Below are 20,358 nucleotides of genomic sequence, written 5' to 3' on the forward strand. Positions count from 1 at the left end.
TGTGTTGTTAAGGGGCATGCGATTTAAAAGCCTTTGACGTGAGATGGGCGTGTGGCACTCAACGTAAAAGAGAGGGGTGATTTGCTCAGGCTGCCGCAGAAGGCAAATCCCTGAAAGTTAGAGCAGGAGCACTGGCAAGGTATTCCTGTATTGATTGAGGCTTGAGGTTTCTTTTTTTCCGGGGAGTGGGAGGTGTTTTGTGTCTCTGTGTGTAAACCTCTGGCAATTCTCTGAAGCTGGGCTAGCTGACAGCTCATCACTGAAGGGGACCTCCACTGGCTATCCTGGTGCAGATGCTGAAATGTCTGTCTTGGGGAGGGGGGGAAGTGGGTAATGATGACAGCTTCTTTTGCAGTTGTGTTTATCCCTATCATGTTCTCAGATGCGTTGCAAGAGTTTGGATTCCTTGTGATGAGAAGTTGTTGCGATGATACCCACAAAAAATGCAGGACTTCTATCCCTTGCACTCTGTTTTAGTATTTTGGTGGTGCAAGGCTTTTTGTGAGAAAGGGAGTTTAAAAACAAACAAACCCACACGTACTTTAATTAATTGAATGTGTATAAATCTGATAGCCATTAGTCACAACCACCTGCATGTAATATGTACAATAAAATTAAAAATGGGGGGGGGGGTTTATTAGTACTCTTTAAAGCATATTTCTGTGAACTTCTAGTACTTGTGAAAATACAGCTGTTTGGAAGAGGCTCCACTATTTCATTGAAATACGTTCTATAAAAACTGCCTAATTTTTCACCCCAAGGAACTAGTCACATGGCAATTTATCTGTGCTACCTTGTCTCATGTTGCCGGAACAGGCATTTCAGTGATCAACAGAGGACTACTGAGAGAGAGTCTAGCTTTCTAGTTTCTCAGGGCAAGCCTTTAAGCCACTATTAAACTAACCATAATTGCATCCCCAGTGTTCGTGGGAAACCCCCAAGGGGTAAATTGCATAAAAGAAAAATGAATATCTGGTCCTTGGAGTCGGATTGATGGAGCACCTAGTGACCTCTCGCCAACGAGATGTCACAATAAAGTGTCTCCATTACATACATGTGAATGAAGCCGTCACTATATATTACGGCATCAACATATGTCTGAATTAGCCACATTTCTGCTGCTCTGTGTGCGGTGGGCTCAGGATTTCCAAAAGAGTGGCATAACAAGTGTCACAATATGGGCATGTGACCGACTCAGCATCCGCAGCTATAGTCTTGGTGGAGGAGCTTCAGCATTTGGCCAGAACTTGACTTAAGGGAAGACCATTGCAGATTCAGAACCAAGCATGATGATGTGACTAAGTGTGGGAAGCCATGTCCTGTCTTTACTTCTCCTAGGTATCTGAGTGTAGGAGGAGCAGGCTACACTGCTGACCCCACTAAACTTTTGCTGCAACGTCACAAGGGGATTTTTGCCATGGAGGGTTTGGGCCTGGAAGTGATGCTCCCCCATTGATTCTGGCAGGTGTTGGGAGGCTGCCCAACAAAAGCTGGGGCTCCAGACGGCTGCACATCCAAAAGCTGCTAGTGGCAGTGGAAGAAAGGTTGAGGAAATCTGTGTTGCCATCCGTGGTGTTGCCCAGCCAGCAATTGGAGCTACAGGAGCAGCTGTTCTTGGCTGCCCCCCTCATGAGCTGAAGACACATGCTGGCTTTGATGGGGCTGCCAAGGCTTAGCCCTGCAATTGGCCTGGCGGTTCCCCAGCTCTTGCTGTTTTTTTCCTAATGAATTGATTGTTTGCACTGTGCACAGGGAGCCCATTAGGGAGACATGTGAGGGTCATTAGCAAGGCACAGTGGAGCTTGACTATTCAGGCAGTGCCTGGATTGGGAGTGGGAGAGGGGCAGTGGGCGGCGGGGGGGAGGGAACCCAAGCAAACACTTCTTCCTTCTGCATAAGCCACTGTGATGGAGCAGGTAGTCAGCCTCTGGGGCATCAGGCAAGCAAAAACACTCTGAATCAGGTTTGACAGTTGATGGCAATGCTCTCCTCCTTGTCCTAGAACAGGGCTTGATGCTTCTGCTTTGTGGTGTGTACCTTGGTGACCCGCTGAGGGCCAGATGAAAAGCAGGCATTGCAAGCTTTCGTCGTGGGGTGGTGGTGGGGGAGACCTTTGTGTAGTTATGGAGTTCTCACGTGTCTCCAGTGAGCTCAGGATATGAATGAACTCGAAGGGACTGGTTTCTCTTGTGTCACCCTTTCGTCGGGTAGTTGTGACACTTGTGACACTTGCTCAGCATCTACTAAGATAAGTGGCCCCTCCCCCACAAACTGGAATGTGTTGTGCAGAGGTTTCTGGGAATAGGCTGCTAAGGACAGCAGGGCCAATTTTTCCGTTTCTGTGACAAGTTTCGTTCTGAAGGAATGAGCACTGAAAATCTGAGTGCACAAAATGCATATTGCCAGCTACTGCAGTGCAGCTGCTTTTGGGGCGGAATCAGCATCTGTTTTAAGTGCCCCCACGACAAGAATTCTGGTTATTGTAGATGTAACAGCTAAGAACACTAGATGGGGAAAAGCTAATAATCATATCATTTCAGAAATGACGTTTCCAGGTATATAATTATGAAATGCTTTATTAGACCCTGGTGGGTAGGAACACACGTGTCTCATTGCCGGATGAGGCCCTGGAGATCCTGCCTGTTCTTTTGAACACTCTTAAGGCAGCAACAGCAGGGTCATAAACAGCTCCTCTGGCTCTTTTTGGCCTGTTACTTTTATCTGCCCTTACCCCTTTCCCACACTGCTACATGAAGATGGATGCAGGATCTGGAGGAGGAATGGACTGGGAAATGCGGTAGCTCCTTGCGTTCCTGTTGCCGTGGGATGTTTAGACCCAGGCAGGATCTCTAGATTGTGATCAGGCAACCTTTTGGGAAGGGCCATAGCTAGATAGTAGGGTACATACTCTGCGTTGCAGATCATCCCAAATTCAATCCCTGGTATTTCCAGGTGGAGCTGGACAACGTCGTCCCCTCTGAAAGTCTGGAGAGTTAATCATTGTAGAGTAGGCAACACTGAGCTCGACAAACCCGTGGTCTGACTCTGTATAAAGTAGCTTCTGTGGCAATTTGACCTGGAGATTTTCTCTAAAGTAATAATCCTCCATCTTGTATTTATTCTTGAGCGATTTATAGGGGCAACAGTGAGTGACAGATTGCTCACCAGTCAAGCACCTCCAGTTCCATCAGACATCTTCCAACCATCCTCACTTGTTGGCCTATCACCCTTCGCCTAAAGTAATTTCAACTTTTTCATGGACAGAAACAAACTTACTTGAACACACTGTTGATACTAAATACGATTTAGAAGAAGATATTCTGTCTCTTGACAAGAAAAGGAAATCAGTACTTGCAGGCCAGCTGAGTTGGGTTGAAAAGTGACTCTAGATAGACAATAGCTGGTTTGGATGGGAAAACAAATGGAATTCCTTGTGTAGTGGGTGATGTCAGTAATTATAGACAGGACTTGTACGATTCAACCAAGGGAATGCCAGATCCTGTGATTTAGTGTGGGCTGTGCAAGTGAGCCATGAATTTTCATGAATGTGTGTACTTATGATATCCTCTTCAAAGAATGGAATGTGATGTATCGCATGACAGAGAGAGTGGAAAAGAAGTAAGGACATGAGGCATTACAGTGATAAAAAAATGTTTGCAGGAATGGTGGATTGATTGATTAATTTCGACACTTTTATCCTATTCATCCAAAAGCTCAGGGTGACATACATGGGTCCCCCCACCTCATTATCCACACAACAACCCTGTGACTTCAATCTGGCTGAGAGAGAATAACTAGCCCCGGGTCACTCGGAACTTCATGATGGTTGAAATGGGATCTGAGCCTGGATCTCCCCAGTCCTAATTCAGCAATGTCACTTGGAGCAGTATGGCTTGGAAAATGGTACCTAGAAATGGATCCTTTTGGCTCCTCAGCCAAATCCTTTTGTGTGGCTATGAATACCTGAAACTTTTAAATAGAAAAGGTTCTGACAAAGCCATGTAGTGTTTACTTGTGACATAGTTGACCACACAAGTTATGTAGATTTCCTGTCTATTGACAGCATGCAAGAGTGTCAGTTTATGTAATTGCCAGTAGCTGTTGGTGATAGTCCAGTTCCGCTAGAGGTGTCATGTTCCTTTGTACCTTTGAACCTCCCTTGCCCCCCGCCCCAGTCTGTTGCTTATTATTCTCTACTTAGTAGGTGAAGCGTCTTGCTTAGAGCTGCTTTTCAAATCGACCCAATGAAAATGTAACCATGGTTAGGTGATCAAAGCTGTGCTGCAGGTTTGCATCTCCTTTCTTGTCCATCATCATCTTCCTTACTTTCACCCTCAAAAATTAACTTCACTCACCTGGTTAGATTTGACTCTGGCACAGCAGCATTAACATCTGCAGCAGCACAAACAGGGATGGAAGCTTGTTTGCAAACCATGGCTAGTGCCAGTCAAGATGTCTACATGAGCCACGGAAAGGAAAGAATTCACATGAGTTAGAAGATTGCTAGTTTGGCACCTACATTGGGTTATTACGGAGGGAAATGAGCTCTTGTTTGTTGACTGTGTCCACATGGTGACTACTATAATGTGTGGAGGGTGCAGACATGTGTGAAAAATTGGTGGCATGGACTTGGAGACCTTAAGGTTTAAAGGCACCACAGAGACATGCAGAGGAGCAAAGAAAACCCATATTTTCTGTAGTGTGTGAAGCATCCTTGGGAGACATTAAAAACAGATCTATGAGCAACCTTGTCACAAGTTAGAACTAAACAACAAGATATGTAATGGACCAATGTAGTGTATTCTACAACACATACTGAGCACACAGCAGTTGGGACTCTGATCTGCTTTTAAAATGTCTCAAGTAACTACATTCTTTCGCTCCCTTTCCCTTGAGGAGTCTATTTTGTTTACCTTGCTTTATTTTTAGGAATTTTGAGGTCAAGACATGTCGATTCTAGCAGAAGGGAACAAAGTAATTGCCTATGACTCTGTATTATTTCACAACTTGCTTTGCCCCAGAGTCTGCAGAGGTAGGAAGTTGGGTCACCCCTGGATTCCTGTGTGGCTTCAGAGAGGCCACTCCATGGTAGATCTTGGCCAACAGTCAGCAAAAGTGCTGTGGTTGGGCTGTTTGTATTGATTTCTCTATCTGTTCCCCTTGTGCTCTGCATGGGGAGCTAGGAGTGGTTGTGCTCTTGCTGCAGCGGCAGGGAGGAAAGGTCTGGTCTGCAAGCATTTGCTCTCATTAGAACGTTAAGGCCTGAGAGCTGAAAGCCAGTCACCCCTATAAAATGGACTTTGAGCAGTTTCTCCTGTGAGGCTCAGCGTAGGGTCTGGCTGATCGGTCCATGGTGTTTGCCTTCAGCCTCTGCAGGCGCAAACAAGAGAGAATGTGTCTCTGCCAGGTTCCTTTTAACAGAACAAAGGATGTGTTATTCCCCTTAATAGTCTCTCTGGAAGCCAACTTAAGGTACTCGTCTCCAGGCTGGAAGCTGATTATTATTTCTACATCAGACAAGTGGTAGGGCAAGCCTTACCAACTAGTTTAAACTTTTAGAAGGGATGGGATACCCTTTTTTGTTTTTAGTGCTTCTCAACCTCAAAGTGGATGCTTAGAGTCCTGAAGCTGGTGAGAAATGGGATCCTTTTTACTGGGCATGATGGTGAGGAGACTTCACTTTTTACAGCAGGGATGGGGACTGTGTGGTCCTCCATGGACTCCAGCTCTCATCAGCCATAGCCAGCATGCCCATTGGTGAGGGGTGGTGAGAGTTGTAGTCCAACAACATCCTCAGGGCCGCAGTTTCTGCATCCTTGTTCTTCAAGAAAAGCAATAGCATCTGTTCATTTTTAGCTAGCATAGTCGGTTCCTGGCCCTGCCAGAAATTCCTTGTTAAACATGGCAGTAAGTATTTTCATCTCTGGGCTGGAGTCCTCCATCTGCAACGTGGTTTGTGGTTGTCACAAATGCTTTGTGGTTGTCACAAATGCTAGGAAGAATGGCATTGAAAAAGCCCAATAAAAGGTGATGCCAGTTGATAAGGGATTCTTCCCTTATCTGGTCCACAGCTCAGTGGCATTTCCGGTATTTTGAGGTCACTGGATCACTTTGAGAACTGACGTTTGAGACATGGTGGGGTCCAGATGAATAGCATATGCTGGTTGCCTATCCAGAGTCCGACTTTAAATCCCTGCTGGGCCAGGAACATACAGTCGCTTCCCTTGAGGAAGTCTTGCCTTCAATCCTGCATCTGTTCAATGGGAGTAGGAGTGTCTTATTTTGCATGGCTGTTGTGAGCTTGAATAAAGCAACAATTGTGCATATTATGTAATCTGCCAAAATTAATATGTGACTACATATTCAGGAAATGAATGGCCAGGCATGGAAGGAGATGTCTGGGAACTCTTCTCATAATGCCAATATAACGGTGGATTCCAGACCCAACCCTTGTCCCTGGTAGCAGAGCAGCTGAAAATGGCAAACAGAGGCGGGTGGATCATAAGATAGTTCTTGGGCATTTGCAAGGTCTGGGGCCCTGTGACACAGACTGACAGCTGGTAATTTGAGTGTGGGCTTCGAGCGACCCTTGGGGGTGGATGGTGAACCAATGGATCAAATAGTGCTTGTGCCATTTCCTTTTATTTTAAATGGTGGGCTCTTGTTGGAACTGGTAAATATAGCTCAGGAGCTGATGAACCTGGGCTATGTTAACAGAGACCAGAAAACAGCATAAAATTGGGCATATTTCACAGAGGATTTCCTGCTTTTTGTCAATAGCTGCCATTCATTGGACATGGTAAGGGATGGGTTACGAGCGGCAATCAGAGTTGCTCTGTTTCTTTTATTTTTCTTTTGTTGCATCTGGTGACTAATTCAGAGAAGGTCACACCATAATAAACACATCTGTCTTTAAGGTGCCACAAGACTAGTTCTGTTTCTAATGTCAATTTTCAGTAGCATCTTCGCTCTGTTGATGCCCAGGGCCAGTCTGAGTTCTAGCAGCTTCATACTTTTCAGTGTGCACAGATGTGAAAAAGGGAAGGATTGCCAGAAAGTGAACTTGGCAGTTTAGTTTTCCTTTGAAGGATGGTGAGGTTCAGCAGAGGTAGTATGTGCCATTTCTGTGTGCACCAATTGCTCTAACATCTTAGCTTGAATACATTCCTGAGCCACTTCCTGAAGCAAAAGGATGGAAAGAGTGTAGAATTAGTACATTGGCTTGTATATGACGTGGGTGGCACTGTGGTTTAAACCACTGAGCCTCTTGGGCTTGCCGATTGGAAGGTTGCCGGTTCAAATCCCTGCGACGGGGTAAGCTCCCGTTGTTCTGTCCCAGCTCCTGCCTAGCAGTTCAAAAGCACGCCAGTGCAAGTAGATAAATAGGTACCACTGCGGCGGGAAGGTAAACGGCATTTCCGTGCGCTCTGGCTTCCATCACGGTGTTCCATTGCGCCAGAAATGGTTTAGTCATGCTGGCCACATGACCTGGAAAGCTGTCTGTGGACAAACGCCAGCTCCCTCGGCCTGAAAGCGAGATGAGCGCCACAACCCCAGAGTCGCCTTTGACTGGACTTAACCACCCAGGGGTCCTTTACCTTTTATAGTGTCATCATCTTAGCACCCCTTTTCCCTGGCCTTGACACCTGAGATGTATATTTTCAGGACCCACTCTATTTGTGTGTGTGGTTGCATTTTTTATTGTAAGTTTTTAAAACTTCTGATGTAATTTTAATCAATGTAGCCCACCCCTGGGACTTTAGGGTGAAGGCAGGGTAATAAAGTTGTTTGTTTGTTAATTACAGTACCAGCAGCCACAACCTGCTTCCTTCAAATGCATGATGTGGAGTGAGAAGGGAGTGATGGTAAAGCCAAGTGTTTTAGCAGTTTCTCAAAGGAAATGATGGTGGTGGGGTGTCTGCTAATCTGCAGAAACCTTTTGCAGATGTTTCTTGGAAAGCAGGACTGTCCTACGGCAGTTCTCCGTTTTGATCCAGGCAGAATTACCAGCCGCTGCCAACTGGGACTGATGGAAATCATAGTCCAGAACATCTAGAGGGCACCAGGTTGGAGAGAACTGATAAAGGCTGTGTTTGATTAAATTTCTCCTCTTCCCTTGAATTGTTCTGATCAGGGCCATGGCTTTCTCTCATCTCCCTGACTGCTGTCTCATATTTTCCACAGAGATCCACGGAGGGCCGCGGTCCCGCCAGTTGCAGCCTGCGCGTTCCCTCCCGGGGCCTCCCCACTGCCTGAAGCATTTTCCTGTTGACCTGCGCACCTCCATGGATGGCAAGTACAAAGAGATAGCCGAGGTAATGTTACTTCTTCATTGCTGTTGCTTTCCTCTTTTATAACCTTGGAACCAGGCCCGTGAGGACACCACCTCAGAGTTATACCTACTGGCCCTGAGTTCCTCTTTTCCTTTGATTGCTTTTTTATGAAACAAGCTCAACTCTGTAACCCCGAACTCTGACAAATGCATGCGACTCCTCTTGCATTTGCAAAGGTTGTGGGGAGGGGGGAGAGATAATCCATGCAGCCTTTCACTGTTGGAGGTAAGGAGTGGGTTGCTTTCAACTCCTGGAAATGGAAGGTGAGAGGGAAGTGATCTTTGCCAGTTCCTCTTGTAATCTCCTGTGCCCCTGGGAATTGTGCTTGGTGGTGGTGGGTGGAGGGGCTGTGGGGATAAATCACCCTCCCCTTCTGTTTGTAGAAGCTTCTGCTGGTTTGACGCTTTGGCTGAAGTACAGTTTTGCTTTCCTAGGATCACCTCTGTATCCAACTCGGTGTTTCGGAGTTATTTCTCATTGAGTGTGCTTGTTGTGAGGTTTTGTTGGGGTGTTTCCCAGAGGGCCAGGTTGCCACATTGTGCCAGTTAGTGCCACCCTGCAGTTGAGGCATAAAGTGTTGTTACGTGGTCTCCACTGCCATAATGATTCCACCGTCTCCCAATTTTAAGTGTGGCATAAAGGAAAGGTGGACCTAGCGTTGCTTGCAGCCCACACTGGTTGTTTTCGTCCACTGTTTGGGGATGCCAGATTCTAAGGTAGGCAAATCTTGTGCAGTTCTGGGACTCTGCTACTTCCAAGTCCAGGCGTGGCATGCTCACAGGAAATGTGCATTAGCCTAAATCCAGCCTCAAAGCCTGGCAAAGTCTGTCCCATGTGCACTTAATGGTTTCTAGAGTAGCTGGAATCTCTGTGAGTGATGAACTGTCCTGCTAATCACAGCATTACAAGAGAAAGGAGGCGCAAGAAAAAGGAGAAGCTCTTGTTATGTTCCTCTTATTGCGTGATCCAGTTCCAGGCTTCCTGTTTCAGGCAATCAGAACAATTTTTTCAACCTCAGTAATAGGTGAGCAATCTCTTGCTGGAGTGTGAACTGAGCCATTGTCAGGGAGAGCGATTACAGGAGTACTTTGGCCAGACTTTTTGTCTGGATGGGCTCTTGGGTGCATTCTCTCCCAGTTGGAAAGACTGAAAAGGTCCATAATTTCAACTGGGGAATTTGCGGGTCACCGGCAAGCGGTCCCAACTTGCCTCACCAGTAATTCTGATGCTGATACCCTTTAACCTATGTAACAGATGTTTCCATTGTAATTGCTGGCACAGAAATTTGGCTTTTTGCCTTTAGCTATCTAAAGAGTGAACTTACCACAGGCAAGCTTTCAAGAATCGGGTACCTGAGTGAATTAATTGAAAATGCATTTTGATCGACCTACTGGCAGGCTAAGTAATTGAATTGCTTGTCTGATTTATTGGGGGAAATCCTTGCAGAGCAAGCCTGACTCAGCACTTCCCAGCTCATGTCTCTTTGTAACGCAGCTCGCTTTCTTGCTGCTTGTGCTTCAGGGCTCTTTAGTTGCAGTATGGAAATGTCCATAGCAAGGTCTTGTCCTTTTTTCGTGATTCATGAGAGCTGTCTGTCTCTTTCCTTCATACCTTGCTCTTGAACATGGGTGGGTGGGGGGACTTTCTGGGGGGGGGGCTGAGGGTCACATTGCCCTAGTAGAAAAGCTGTGGAGCCATATACCTGAACCAGGTGGGGCCAGATCCACACAAAATCATAAACCCTTGATGCACACACAATTTCTCTTTCTCTCTCATAACACCACGCATATCATGGAAGCAGAGGCATATTTTTAATTATTACTAGCTCTCTTCAAGTTATACCTTCCATTTCCTTCATAGACTTTAAAAAAAAATACATTGAACTTCCTATACAGTGGTACCTCGGGTTACAGACACTTCAGCTTACAGACTCTGCTAACCCAGAAATAGTACCTTGGGTTAAGAACTTTACTTCAGGATGAGAACAAAAATCGCGCGGTGACAGCGGGAGGCTCCATTAGCTAAAGTGGTACCTCAGGTTAAGAACAGTTTCAGGTTAAGAACGGACCTCCAGAACGAATTAAGTTCTTAACCCGAGGGGCCACTGTATTTGTACTGCCTATCCAAAAGGCTCAGTAATTCTAGTGTGATAATGCAAATATGTTCAATTCACAGCTGAATTGCAAGTCCTTCCCCAAAATTGAGATCCAGCAATTGCAAAATGTGTGGACTACTTTTTGCATTTCTGCAAAGAATACAAGTTTGCTGTGACCTTGCAGAGGAAAGAGCCACGGTTACACATCCTCTTTCGATTTCTGCTGAGCAGCTGATGGTTGGCAGGGCACCCGGAGGGCTGTATAAAATCTGGCCAGACCACGGGTATCTCACCCCAGGTCTAGGACATTAAAAGGTGCATTCATTTTCAAGGCTGGAAATGTCATTTCAATCTACCTTTGCCACACTGAAGATGTTAGGTCTGCCTTCACTCTTTCTGGTCCCAGACTGATAGAAGTGTCATAGAGCCTGTTGGTGGAGCTCACGTCACGTGCTGATTTTAATGGGTCCATGGTACAGACTTATTAAAATCACAATACCTGAAGTACATAAATGTCGTATGCACATTGTAGAAAAGCATTGTGGTGTGATGTAGATTAACCCCACCTCACAGGCTTGAATATACACTTCGAATGTTATGGCTTTAGTGGATTCACAGTACAGGTCTGTAAAGTGTATATCTTACAACTTAAATGTGAGGCATGATCCTAAGCAGAGAGACACTGGATGTGAGCACTGGTGGTGGTATGGAAGTGTTTGAAGCTGCCTGCTCTAGCTTCCACCTGACCTTTGTAGGAAGAAATTAGGGCCTGCTTGATGGCTCAGCAGCTGTCGTTTCCTGATGTTGACACATCCGTGTGTCAGAAACATGCTGGAGAAGGCAGCAGGGAAGACGGGGACCTTGAGATATATTAATCATTAATGCACCTTTTGATGACCTGGGCAATGGGAAACCAGCAGCAGTGAAGTTCATCTAACAGTCATCACTCAGGCAATTGTAAGTCACTGCGTTGGTGACCCCATTGTGAATTCCTGCCCTGAAAAAGCAGGCATTGTGGCATGGATCCCACCCACAATACTTTCGTGGATGCTGGCAGAGTATTCCCATCTCAACAGACAGACTCCAGGGAGTCCCTCTTAATGGACTCTCCATGCTGGTGTCAGAGGTTTATTATGTGGGAGGCTTAACTACTCCTCCCTGCCCCACCCTCGGTCGACTGCACTGTTGTGCTGCTGTGCCCACAGGAGCTGTTCTGCCGTTCGTTGGCTGAGAGTGATATGCGCAGTGCCCCCTATGAATTCCCAGAAGACAGCCCCATTGAACAGCTGGAGGAGAGGCGCCAGCGGCTGGAGCGGCAAATCAGCCAGGATGTGAAGTAAGTTGCTGTGATGCTTCTTGGTCTTCTTCTGGCTCCTTTGTTTGGTATTTCCAAGAGTAGGAAGGTGCATTTCAGAGAAGTTCATGAACAAAGACAACTGGATGAATATGAGCAGTTGAGAACTGAGAAAGGTGGCAAGAAGCCAAATGGGAAACCCTTAGTTGCAACCTAGAATAGATTGCTATAACTCGGGGAATAGGCTTGTTGGAGAAGACATAGGTGGTCCAAAGAGGTGCACATCGGACGTTGGCTAGGATGCCTGCCATTGACATGGTTGTGTGTGTGCATATACATAACTGTATGTGTGTGCGTTTGTAGCTGGCAGTTTTACACAACGCTTGTCCTGCTTACGGTCTGTCTTGGGTGCCCAGAGGCTTTTCACTGGTGGGATTGCTTTGTGGTTATCTACGTTACCAGCAGGCAAATAAAGGCCTCTGTATTTCTTCCAGCTCTATCTGCCCAGAGGTGGCTAGATTCATTTAGAAACCAGGACTGGAGAGAGGACAAATATGGCCCGGTACAGATGTTGTGACCTAACCATGCCTAGGCTATTGGAAGTGTGCTGTAGGAGCATTTGCTCCCTCTTCTCCATGCACACACTGCTTCCCTTCTCCGCTTCCTGGGTTGTGGTAACCATGCTTTGGCATAATGTCTGGATTGATCAAATTATGGTTACCACTGGCCATAGTTTGCCTCCGCACCAGAACCAGAAACTCACATTGAGCTATACTTTCTGGTTCAGGTGGGGGTGGTTTGCCTGATCTTCATGGCAAACTGGTTGCCATGGATGAGGAGGGACTTACTATTCAAATCAGTAGCACTTTCCTGATGGCCAAACCATGGTTTGGTTTTGATGTCTGTCCTAGGCCTTTTGAATCCATTCTCTTCTGTCTCCCATAGCTGGTGAATATTGCTGTACAGTGTCTGCCATTTCTGGTGTTGGTTTCTGTATTAATGCTAGTGTTTTCTTTTTTTCTTCTCCTCTTCTTCTCCTTTTCTTCCTCCACATTTCCTCATCTCTCTCTGTTTGTGTGTGTCTCTCTCTCTTCCCCCCTCTCTCTTTCTGTCTCTCTGTTTGTTCCTGTCTTGGCCTTGGCCTCCACTTCCCATTTATCCTCAGACTAGAACCTGACATTTTACTCAGAGCCAAACAGGACTTCCTGAAAATTGACAGTGCTGCTGACTTACAGTGAGTGCCTGGCATTAATTCTCTCTGCCCTTGACTCAGGGGTGGGAGCGGGAGCACCCTGCAGGCTGCATCCTCATCCTCTCCCCACCTTTGCAGGCACAAAGGAAATGACACTCTTGCAAGAGTTCTATCCACCTGCATGTGGCACATTCCCACTCTCAATCATGCCACTGCTGCGTGTGTGGTCACTTAATTAGGTGCAGATACTGCTAAGTCAAACTAAGACATGTGCAGGCATTTGGGACTGCCTTGTGCAGGCTTAAAATGGGGAGGAGGCAGAGGCATGCATACACAACCCTTGCACCTTCCCTCAAAATCCCAGTGCATGCCAGCTCCTGTTCAGACCTTCCTACAATCAGTGCAAAGCTCTAAAGTGGGGGGATTCTATGTGGAACATGCTTAGAAATCCCCCATCAGACCTTGTACAACACGGGATAGTCCGAAGTGGGACCAGGAGGCACAAGGAAGTTGGGGTTGGGTGGGGCTTGCATTTGTATCCCTCGCCTCTCCATCTTAAGTCCACATTATTTTGCCCCCAATGTACAAGTAGGGCTCTGATCTTACCAGCAGTGTCTGAGAGACATGCCAGACAGCCTGGGAGCAGGCTTGGAACTGAACTTCAGAGTGGAAAGATGGTGTAAATCAGGGGTGGCCAACTCCCAAGAGACTGCGATCTACTCACGGAGTTAAAAGCTGTCAGTGATCTACCCCATTTTGGGGGGTTCAGGTCAAAGTTAATGGGCTTTTTTAAGGGAGGAAAGCCCTGCTGAACTTCTTTGGGGGGAGCCAATGATCTACCAGTGGTCTACCACAGGCATCCAGTGATCTACCGGTAGACCACGATCTACCTGTTGGACTTGCCTGGTGTAAGTGAATCTCCCCTCGCCTCCTGGAGGAGAATGAAAGTTCGGTGTTTTAGAATGGAGAAATCCTTGCGGAGGAAAGGCCAAAGCTAGCCACTGTTTTGGTGCATGTGTCAAGTTTGGCGATCCCTTCTGAGAAGTAGATGCTGTTCAGCTTGAGAAGCTGGGAAGCCCTATGGCAACTAGGGCAGGCAGAAGCACCTTTGATCCCGAGCTCACCATGGCTCTCGACACAGCTGAGCGGGGGATTCCTCCCTTTCCACTGCTGGTCACTTTCACTTGTTCCTTTGCTCTGAGCTCCATTTCCCTCCTGTCTTTTTATTATAACGGTGATGATTCTTTTCATGGCAGGCGCAGTGGGTGGAGCCACCCTCTTGTCTCTGTGTTTTATATTTCTTCCCCACTTCCCCTCTTTTCATGGTGCTGGCTGAGCAGCTCAGATCCCTAGTAAGCCCAGCAAGGTCCTTGTCAGGGCGTCCCTTGAAGACCAGCTTCTTCAGGCCCTTGCTGGATCTCTGCTTCTGGTTCTGTACATCTTCTGCCAGATGATTGACTTCATGCAGTGCAGAAAGGGGCAAGCTGTGCAGAATGAAAGAGCCCTCCCCTGAGGAGCAGGAACCACCTTCCTGCTACGTGGGCACCCTGTTTGACTGTCTCCAAGGTTCTGAAGCTGTCAGGTGTCCATGACTGTCTCCACCCCTTTCCGTAGTTCAGGGCTACTCTCCCTGTGGTTGGCGGGGAGGTTGTCCCTGTCTTGAACGTGTCTTGTGTGTGGTACGTCCTGCTTTGATGTCTTGAAGGGCCTCTTTCGAAAAGGGGACTCCAGTGAGCACGGCAGGATACCGGCAGAGCCAAATCTGTCATTTACTGTTGCTCCCTCAACTCTCCCCTTTCTTTCCTCTCCCCCCAGATTGTTTAAGGAGCAGGGAGAGGACCTGGTGGACCAGTATCCCAAAGAACGGGATGTGCTTCTGGAAAGGGAGTTCCAGAGGGTCACCATCTCCGGAGAAGAGACGTGCGGGGTAAGACTGACGGATTCAGAAACTAGCCATCCATTTGCACCCAACCACGCACACCCACCCACAATCTCCCGCAAAGGCTCTGCCACAGGGGTTCCCAGACGGTGGTCTACAAGCTTCATGCGAGTGATCCATGCTGTGTTTGTAAAAAAATGCAATTAAAAACCATGCAGCATCCAGCACAGTGCTTTACAACTTTTCAGCAGACAGGGAAATCATTCCGTGGTCTGACAATGTGTTCCGCAATGTTTAGGGGGAGCGGGCGGGTTGGGAACCACTGCTCTACAACATGCTGCTTTCTGACAGCAATCAGATAGCCTCCAGGCAGGAAATGACTCCAGTTTTGCCCTGGAAGGGCCTTAGCTCAGTGCTAGAGCACATTGTGCTTTGCATGCAGAAGGGCCCAGGTTCAATCCCTGGCATCTCCACTTTAAAGGATCAGGTAGCAGGGAATGTGAAAGGCCTCTGTCTCCCTGAGCCCCTGGAGAGCAGCTGTTGGTAAAAATATGCAACCCATCTAATAAACCAGCTGGACAAATAGAATTTACTGACAGGCTCTGTATTTTGTATTTTTGGTGCTTTGTAGTTTGATGTTTTGAATGTTTGCTGTGAGTCACTTTGGGCACAGCCATTGTGGAAAATTGTTTATTATTAATTTATTTCAAGTATTAAAATGATTTTCTAACTTTGATTTTTTTTCAACACCCATGTTGTAAGTGTTACAAAATTGCAGATGGGAGTCTGGGGCTAAGAAGGGGAGCTCGCCTAACTTCACCCAGTGGTTCCATTTGGATACTTTGCTAAACTTCAGCTTAGTGTGCTGTGAATGAGCCTATGTGAGCTTCTGGCTCATATGCTCCCCCTTTCCCCCTCCTTCTGGAATTCAGACGCTTTTACATCTGTTTTTGCTTAATCTCGTGTTTCAGTGTTCGCTGTGGATAAAGTTAATGATGGTTTGTTTGAAACAAGCCAACTACAAACCATAGTCAACATTAACCCCGGTTTATGGTTTGAATGACACTAAACTATGATTAACTGAACTGTCTGTTAGGAACCTCTGGAGTGATTTGATTTAGCACGAAGAAGCTGCAGCACCTGTCTTGCACTTTCATTGTGTTTATTTATGGATACTGAAGTTCTGCATGCAAACTGGCTTTTGATCGATATCTTGCGAAGCAGTTAGAGTTACCTAACTCAGTCCCTGTGTTTTTCCATTTTATGCACTGAATCTCTGAAGACTTCCTTCTGGCTGCTGTTTTGATTTTCTGGCCTTCGTTATATAGTTTGAATGGATCAATTAGCATTTTGTGGCTATTTGAAATTTGCACTTGATAGATTTGCCTTATTGGAGACATTATTATTATTGATATGTTATATATTCTTGTCTAGCGGTTCACACCGTCTGTTTCCTAGCCTGCCCATCATGATTCCTTGATAAGTGCTGTTCCCAGTTCAGCTAACTGTTTTTCTTTGGCTCCCCCCCCCCCCAGGTGCCTTTCACAGACCTGCTGGATGCTGCCAAGAGTGTGGTGAAGGCCTTGTTCATTCGGGAGAAGTATATGGGGCATTCTTTGCAAAGCTTCTGCAAGACCACAGCCCGCTTCCTACAAGACCTTTCAGAAAGGCCTTTGGCCCCCAGGATGTATGAGGAGATCCCTGAGACCCCTGGGGCTGGAGGTGAGGTCTGAATCTGGGCCTGTGTGTGAGAGGGCATTCCTTTCAGCAAAGTAATTCCAGTAATGGAGGTGCCTAAAGTGGCAGACAGGAAGAGGAACATGGATAAGGTTTAGATTGGTCCCTGGCTACTTACAAGGTGGTCATGGTATTGATGATGCCTTTGCAAGGCCAGCAGGTAGTGGAAACCAGGGTATGGTCCAGAGGCAGCTCCCCTCCTCTCCCACACCCAAGGAGAGCTGTGAGGCCAAGTCGTACATTGCCTCCAGCTTTGGGGTAGGCAAGACTGGGTAGCTGCAAGATCTATTGGGGCATCTCTTCATGTTTCCAAGGGCTCAACTACAAATAATTTTTAAGTGATCCCATGGAAAGATGCTAGAGCTATGGGGTGAGTGTAGGGCCATTTGCTGAGAAATGCTGAATTCTGCAATTGTTGGGTTCCATTTGGGTGCATTTGGGTAATTCCCCCCCCCCCCCCCGATTCATTTTATTCAGATTTTATTAGTCTTTGGGGGGCAAGGAGCTTATGTGGGGTGTTGAAGTTCTAGCAAATGTTCAGTGGCAGCCACCTCTCTGGATTCCGAGAGTTCAGCAGACTTTGCCCCCACGTTTCAAAATGTATTTTAGGTCATGAGAACTAGAAATTTGCTTGCTCTCAAAAAAAAAAAAAAAAAAAAAAAAAAGGACAGAGATTCTGAGAAAAATGGAACTTTGTACCCATTAACTACATTCTACAAGGTTCCTGTGCTCCCGTGGAGTCAGCCTTGGATGATTGGGAGAGATGGTGTGACTGGGACCCAGTGAGACTGTGCCGTCCCATATTGACTTGATCTGTCATGTTCTGTAGCTGAACAACCATCACCGAGCTTGCTTGTTTTGTGCCCCATGTGCTAGCTTTTCTTTCTCACCAACTCTTGCTAAACAAGCAAGCAAGCAGGCAGACAAACAATAACTGGATAAGGGAATGTGCCATCAACTTCAAGGAGAGAGATGGTTCTTGAGAATAATTAGTTTTATTTTTTGTATTTTGGTTTTCTGTTTAAAATAGTAGGTCAAATATCCGTAGTGATGAAGCAAAAGTATACCCTCTCATTTGCTCTTTCCCGTGTTGCAGATGCTTCAGGGCACTCCCCATTTACAAACCAGCATCCTTATGAGAAGTGTGACCCTGAATCAATGCCTGGAGACCTTGGCTTTGGCCTGAAGATGGTCAATGGAGTAGTCCATGTGTACACTAAGCAGGACATCACCGACAAGTAAGGGGGAATGGGAGAAGGCATGGCAATTTCTTGCTGGGTACAGATGCCTTGGTATGCTAACAGTGCTTCTAGGAAAATATGTTTTTTAGTGACAAGTAAAATATGGAGGTGAGCAGAGGTCATTCACGGTGATTTTATCCATGGCCCACACCTAAATGGCCAAGTTATTCCCTGTTTTCTCTGTAGCTGGGAATCTTGGATGCATTTAGCTCAAGTATCTATAGAAATGGCATATGCCTAATGAAAGTGAAAATTCATCTATAGACATCCTGAGCTTTTAGGAAGTCTAGCTCCATATTCTTATGCAGCATCTTGTGAAAACACTGTTCTCATGCAGATCATAATATATGCACACATGATGTCTGATAATGAACACGGTTGAAATCACTGAATCTAGTGCTTTCTTCGCTGTATCCATTTGCCCTTGGAAAGTATAGAAGGGAATATTTATACTACAGGAGCTGGGGAAGAAAGTGTGATTGACAACCGCCTACACAGCTTTGAGAGCACAGAAAGGCAGATCCACATTTTAATTGGGCCTGTTCGTTATTTGAACCAAACAGCACATGCTGTTTTCAAACTAGATTAAGCAAATCAGTAAAATGTATGAAAACTTTATTGTTATATTTTTTTCCTTCTTACGTATTCAGAGTACTATACAATAAAACTGAATTTAAAAAAACATCATATTCTAGCAAAATAGCTATTAACCAGTTTCAGACACCTAGGTAAATCCTTGCAAGCAACCAAGGTGAAGGAATGAACGCGATAATACAGCTAGACAGGACTTCCTGGACAAAAAGTTGAACCTTGCATGGGATAGTTTTGCATGAAATGGAAGTTCCTCAAGCTTGAACCCTAGTTGTGATTTTTGATTAAATACTGACATAGCAGGAAAACGGGCATAGATAAGGGAGGAAAATACAATATACATACAATAAAAGAGCACACATACAATAAAGAACACGAGTCTGTCCCAGAAACAATCTGTGTTTTTCTCAATGCATTTCCATAATAGTAACTGCTAATGCCTTACAGTTTCTTTTAAAGTGAAAGTTCACAGGAATCTTAATTTTCTACTCTGTATGGAAATATCAGTTAACCTGATTTAACAGAGTTGGCGTAGTAAGCAGCTGGATATTCTGGCAATTTCAATTTGAAGCAGTAGTAATAACTACCAAATTCTATATTTTGAGCATCTTGTTTGCCAGTTTTCTCTTGAGCTAATGCCTTTTTTAGTAGCTTCCTCCCCTTTAGTTCTAACTAATGATTTTAGAGAGAGATCTTCGTTTTGTGCTATTGGCAGTGCTGATCTTGGCTTTTCCTCTCATTTTACACATAGAACTATGCAAAATACACATCTGGACAACATAGCTCTCTTGATTCTTGTTTACTTGTGTCTGTGATCTTGTTTCATCTTTTGCCTCTTTTTTTTTTAAAGGACCACAGAACTAGACTTGCCTTACCCTGACCTGCAGGAGTTCATTGCTGACATGAATGTCCTAATGGCTCTGATCATCAATGGTCCAATGTAAGTGATGCCATTATTTTATTTCTTTCATCTTTACGTGCAGGAGCAAGCTCCTTCTTCCAAATGACAATTCAGTTAAATGTGGTTAGGCTCACATCCAAGCAGGGTGGATGTGAGCCTATCTGGTAACTATCATGGAAAACTAGCAGCAAACCCCTTTTTTCAATGAAAAGGCCTGAGTAAATTCATGAGGGGTAGTTCTGGTGATTGCTACTTGCCATGATAACCTGAAGTACAAACTTCATGGTCAAACTGAGACACTTTTGATTACGAGATGCCAGGAACTTACAGTAAGGATCAACATGGCTTGCTTTGGAATTTCTCTGCAGTATATGTCTGATCATTCTTGAGCTGGCTGGAACATGGACCTGACCTCGCATGGCAATGTATTCTGATGTTATGGAATTCCTTACAATTCGCTCCCTTATGTCTTTGGTGATTACCCACCCACCCAGACCACATTAGAAAAGCTGGCTGTTACTTGACAAATGCACTAGCCTGAGCCTTCTGCAAGCATAGATTTAAACCCCGAATTAGGTTTTCATGATTTACAGTGCTGGCTACTATGTTGAGAAGGTGAAGGTCTGATTTTGGTGTGGTGAACTAAACCTCCTTTCTAATGTTTGGCCAGAAAATCCTTCTGCTACAGACGCTTGCAGTACCTGAGTTCCAAGTTCCAGATGCACGTCCTGCTCAATGAGATGAAAGAACTGGCAGCTCAGAAGAGGGTTCCGCACCGCGATTTCTACAATATCCGGAAGGTACTGACATTCTGTGTTTCAGGAGTATGTGCCTGTAGTTTTCATTACAAAGAATGCTTGTAACTGGACTCTGGGGAACCCCAGCAGTTACTGCAGAATGCTCAGTCGCTACAGCCCAAACTGCCTGGCCTCTGCAATGCCAAAGGAAGGAACAGCAAGTCTGATGGAGACGTGGGCCCCTCTCCATTGGTACCTCTTAATAAACAGGCACTCTCTTTCAAAGGCTTGTTTTTGCACCCTGATTCCTTAGATGGCCTGACAAATGGTTCCCTGCCCATTTGAGGGTCTTCCAGGC

At 45.8% G+C, this 20,358-nt stretch overlaps 1 protein-coding gene across 4 annotated transcripts in view; it reads left to right on the top strand.

Annotated features, from left to right (window-relative positions):
- The window catches only part of AMPD2 (adenosine monophosphate deaminase 2), a 48,744-nt gene that overhangs the window by 14,052 nt on the left and 14,334 nt on the right, over positions 1 to 20,358 (top strand). For 3 of the 4 annotated variants that reach the window (XM_081010518.1, XM_081010517.1, XM_081010520.1), the window contains exons 2-9: positions 8,185 to 8,315; positions 11,634 to 11,764; positions 12,888 to 12,956; positions 14,730 to 14,841; positions 16,329 to 16,515; positions 17,627 to 17,768; positions 19,213 to 19,302; positions 19,934 to 20,063. In XM_081010518.1, coding sequence (XP_080866644.1) covers positions 8,185 to 8,315; positions 11,634 to 11,764; positions 12,888 to 12,956; positions 14,730 to 14,841; positions 16,329 to 16,515; positions 17,627 to 17,768; positions 19,213 to 19,302; positions 19,934 to 20,063 — 992 coding nt within the window. The remainder of the gene's footprint in view (positions 1 to 8,184; positions 8,316 to 11,633; positions 11,765 to 12,887; positions 12,957 to 14,729; positions 14,842 to 16,328; positions 16,516 to 17,626; positions 17,769 to 19,212; positions 19,303 to 19,933; positions 20,064 to 20,358) is intronic. The other variant, XM_081010519.1, reaches the window with a different exon arrangement.

The sequence above is a fragment of the Podarcis pityusensis genome, assembly GCF_964106645.2.
Source record: "Podarcis pityusensis genome assembly, chromosome: 6".
Lineage (NCBI taxonomy): Eukaryota > Metazoa > Chordata > Lepidosauria > Squamata > Lacertidae > Podarcis > Podarcis pityusensis.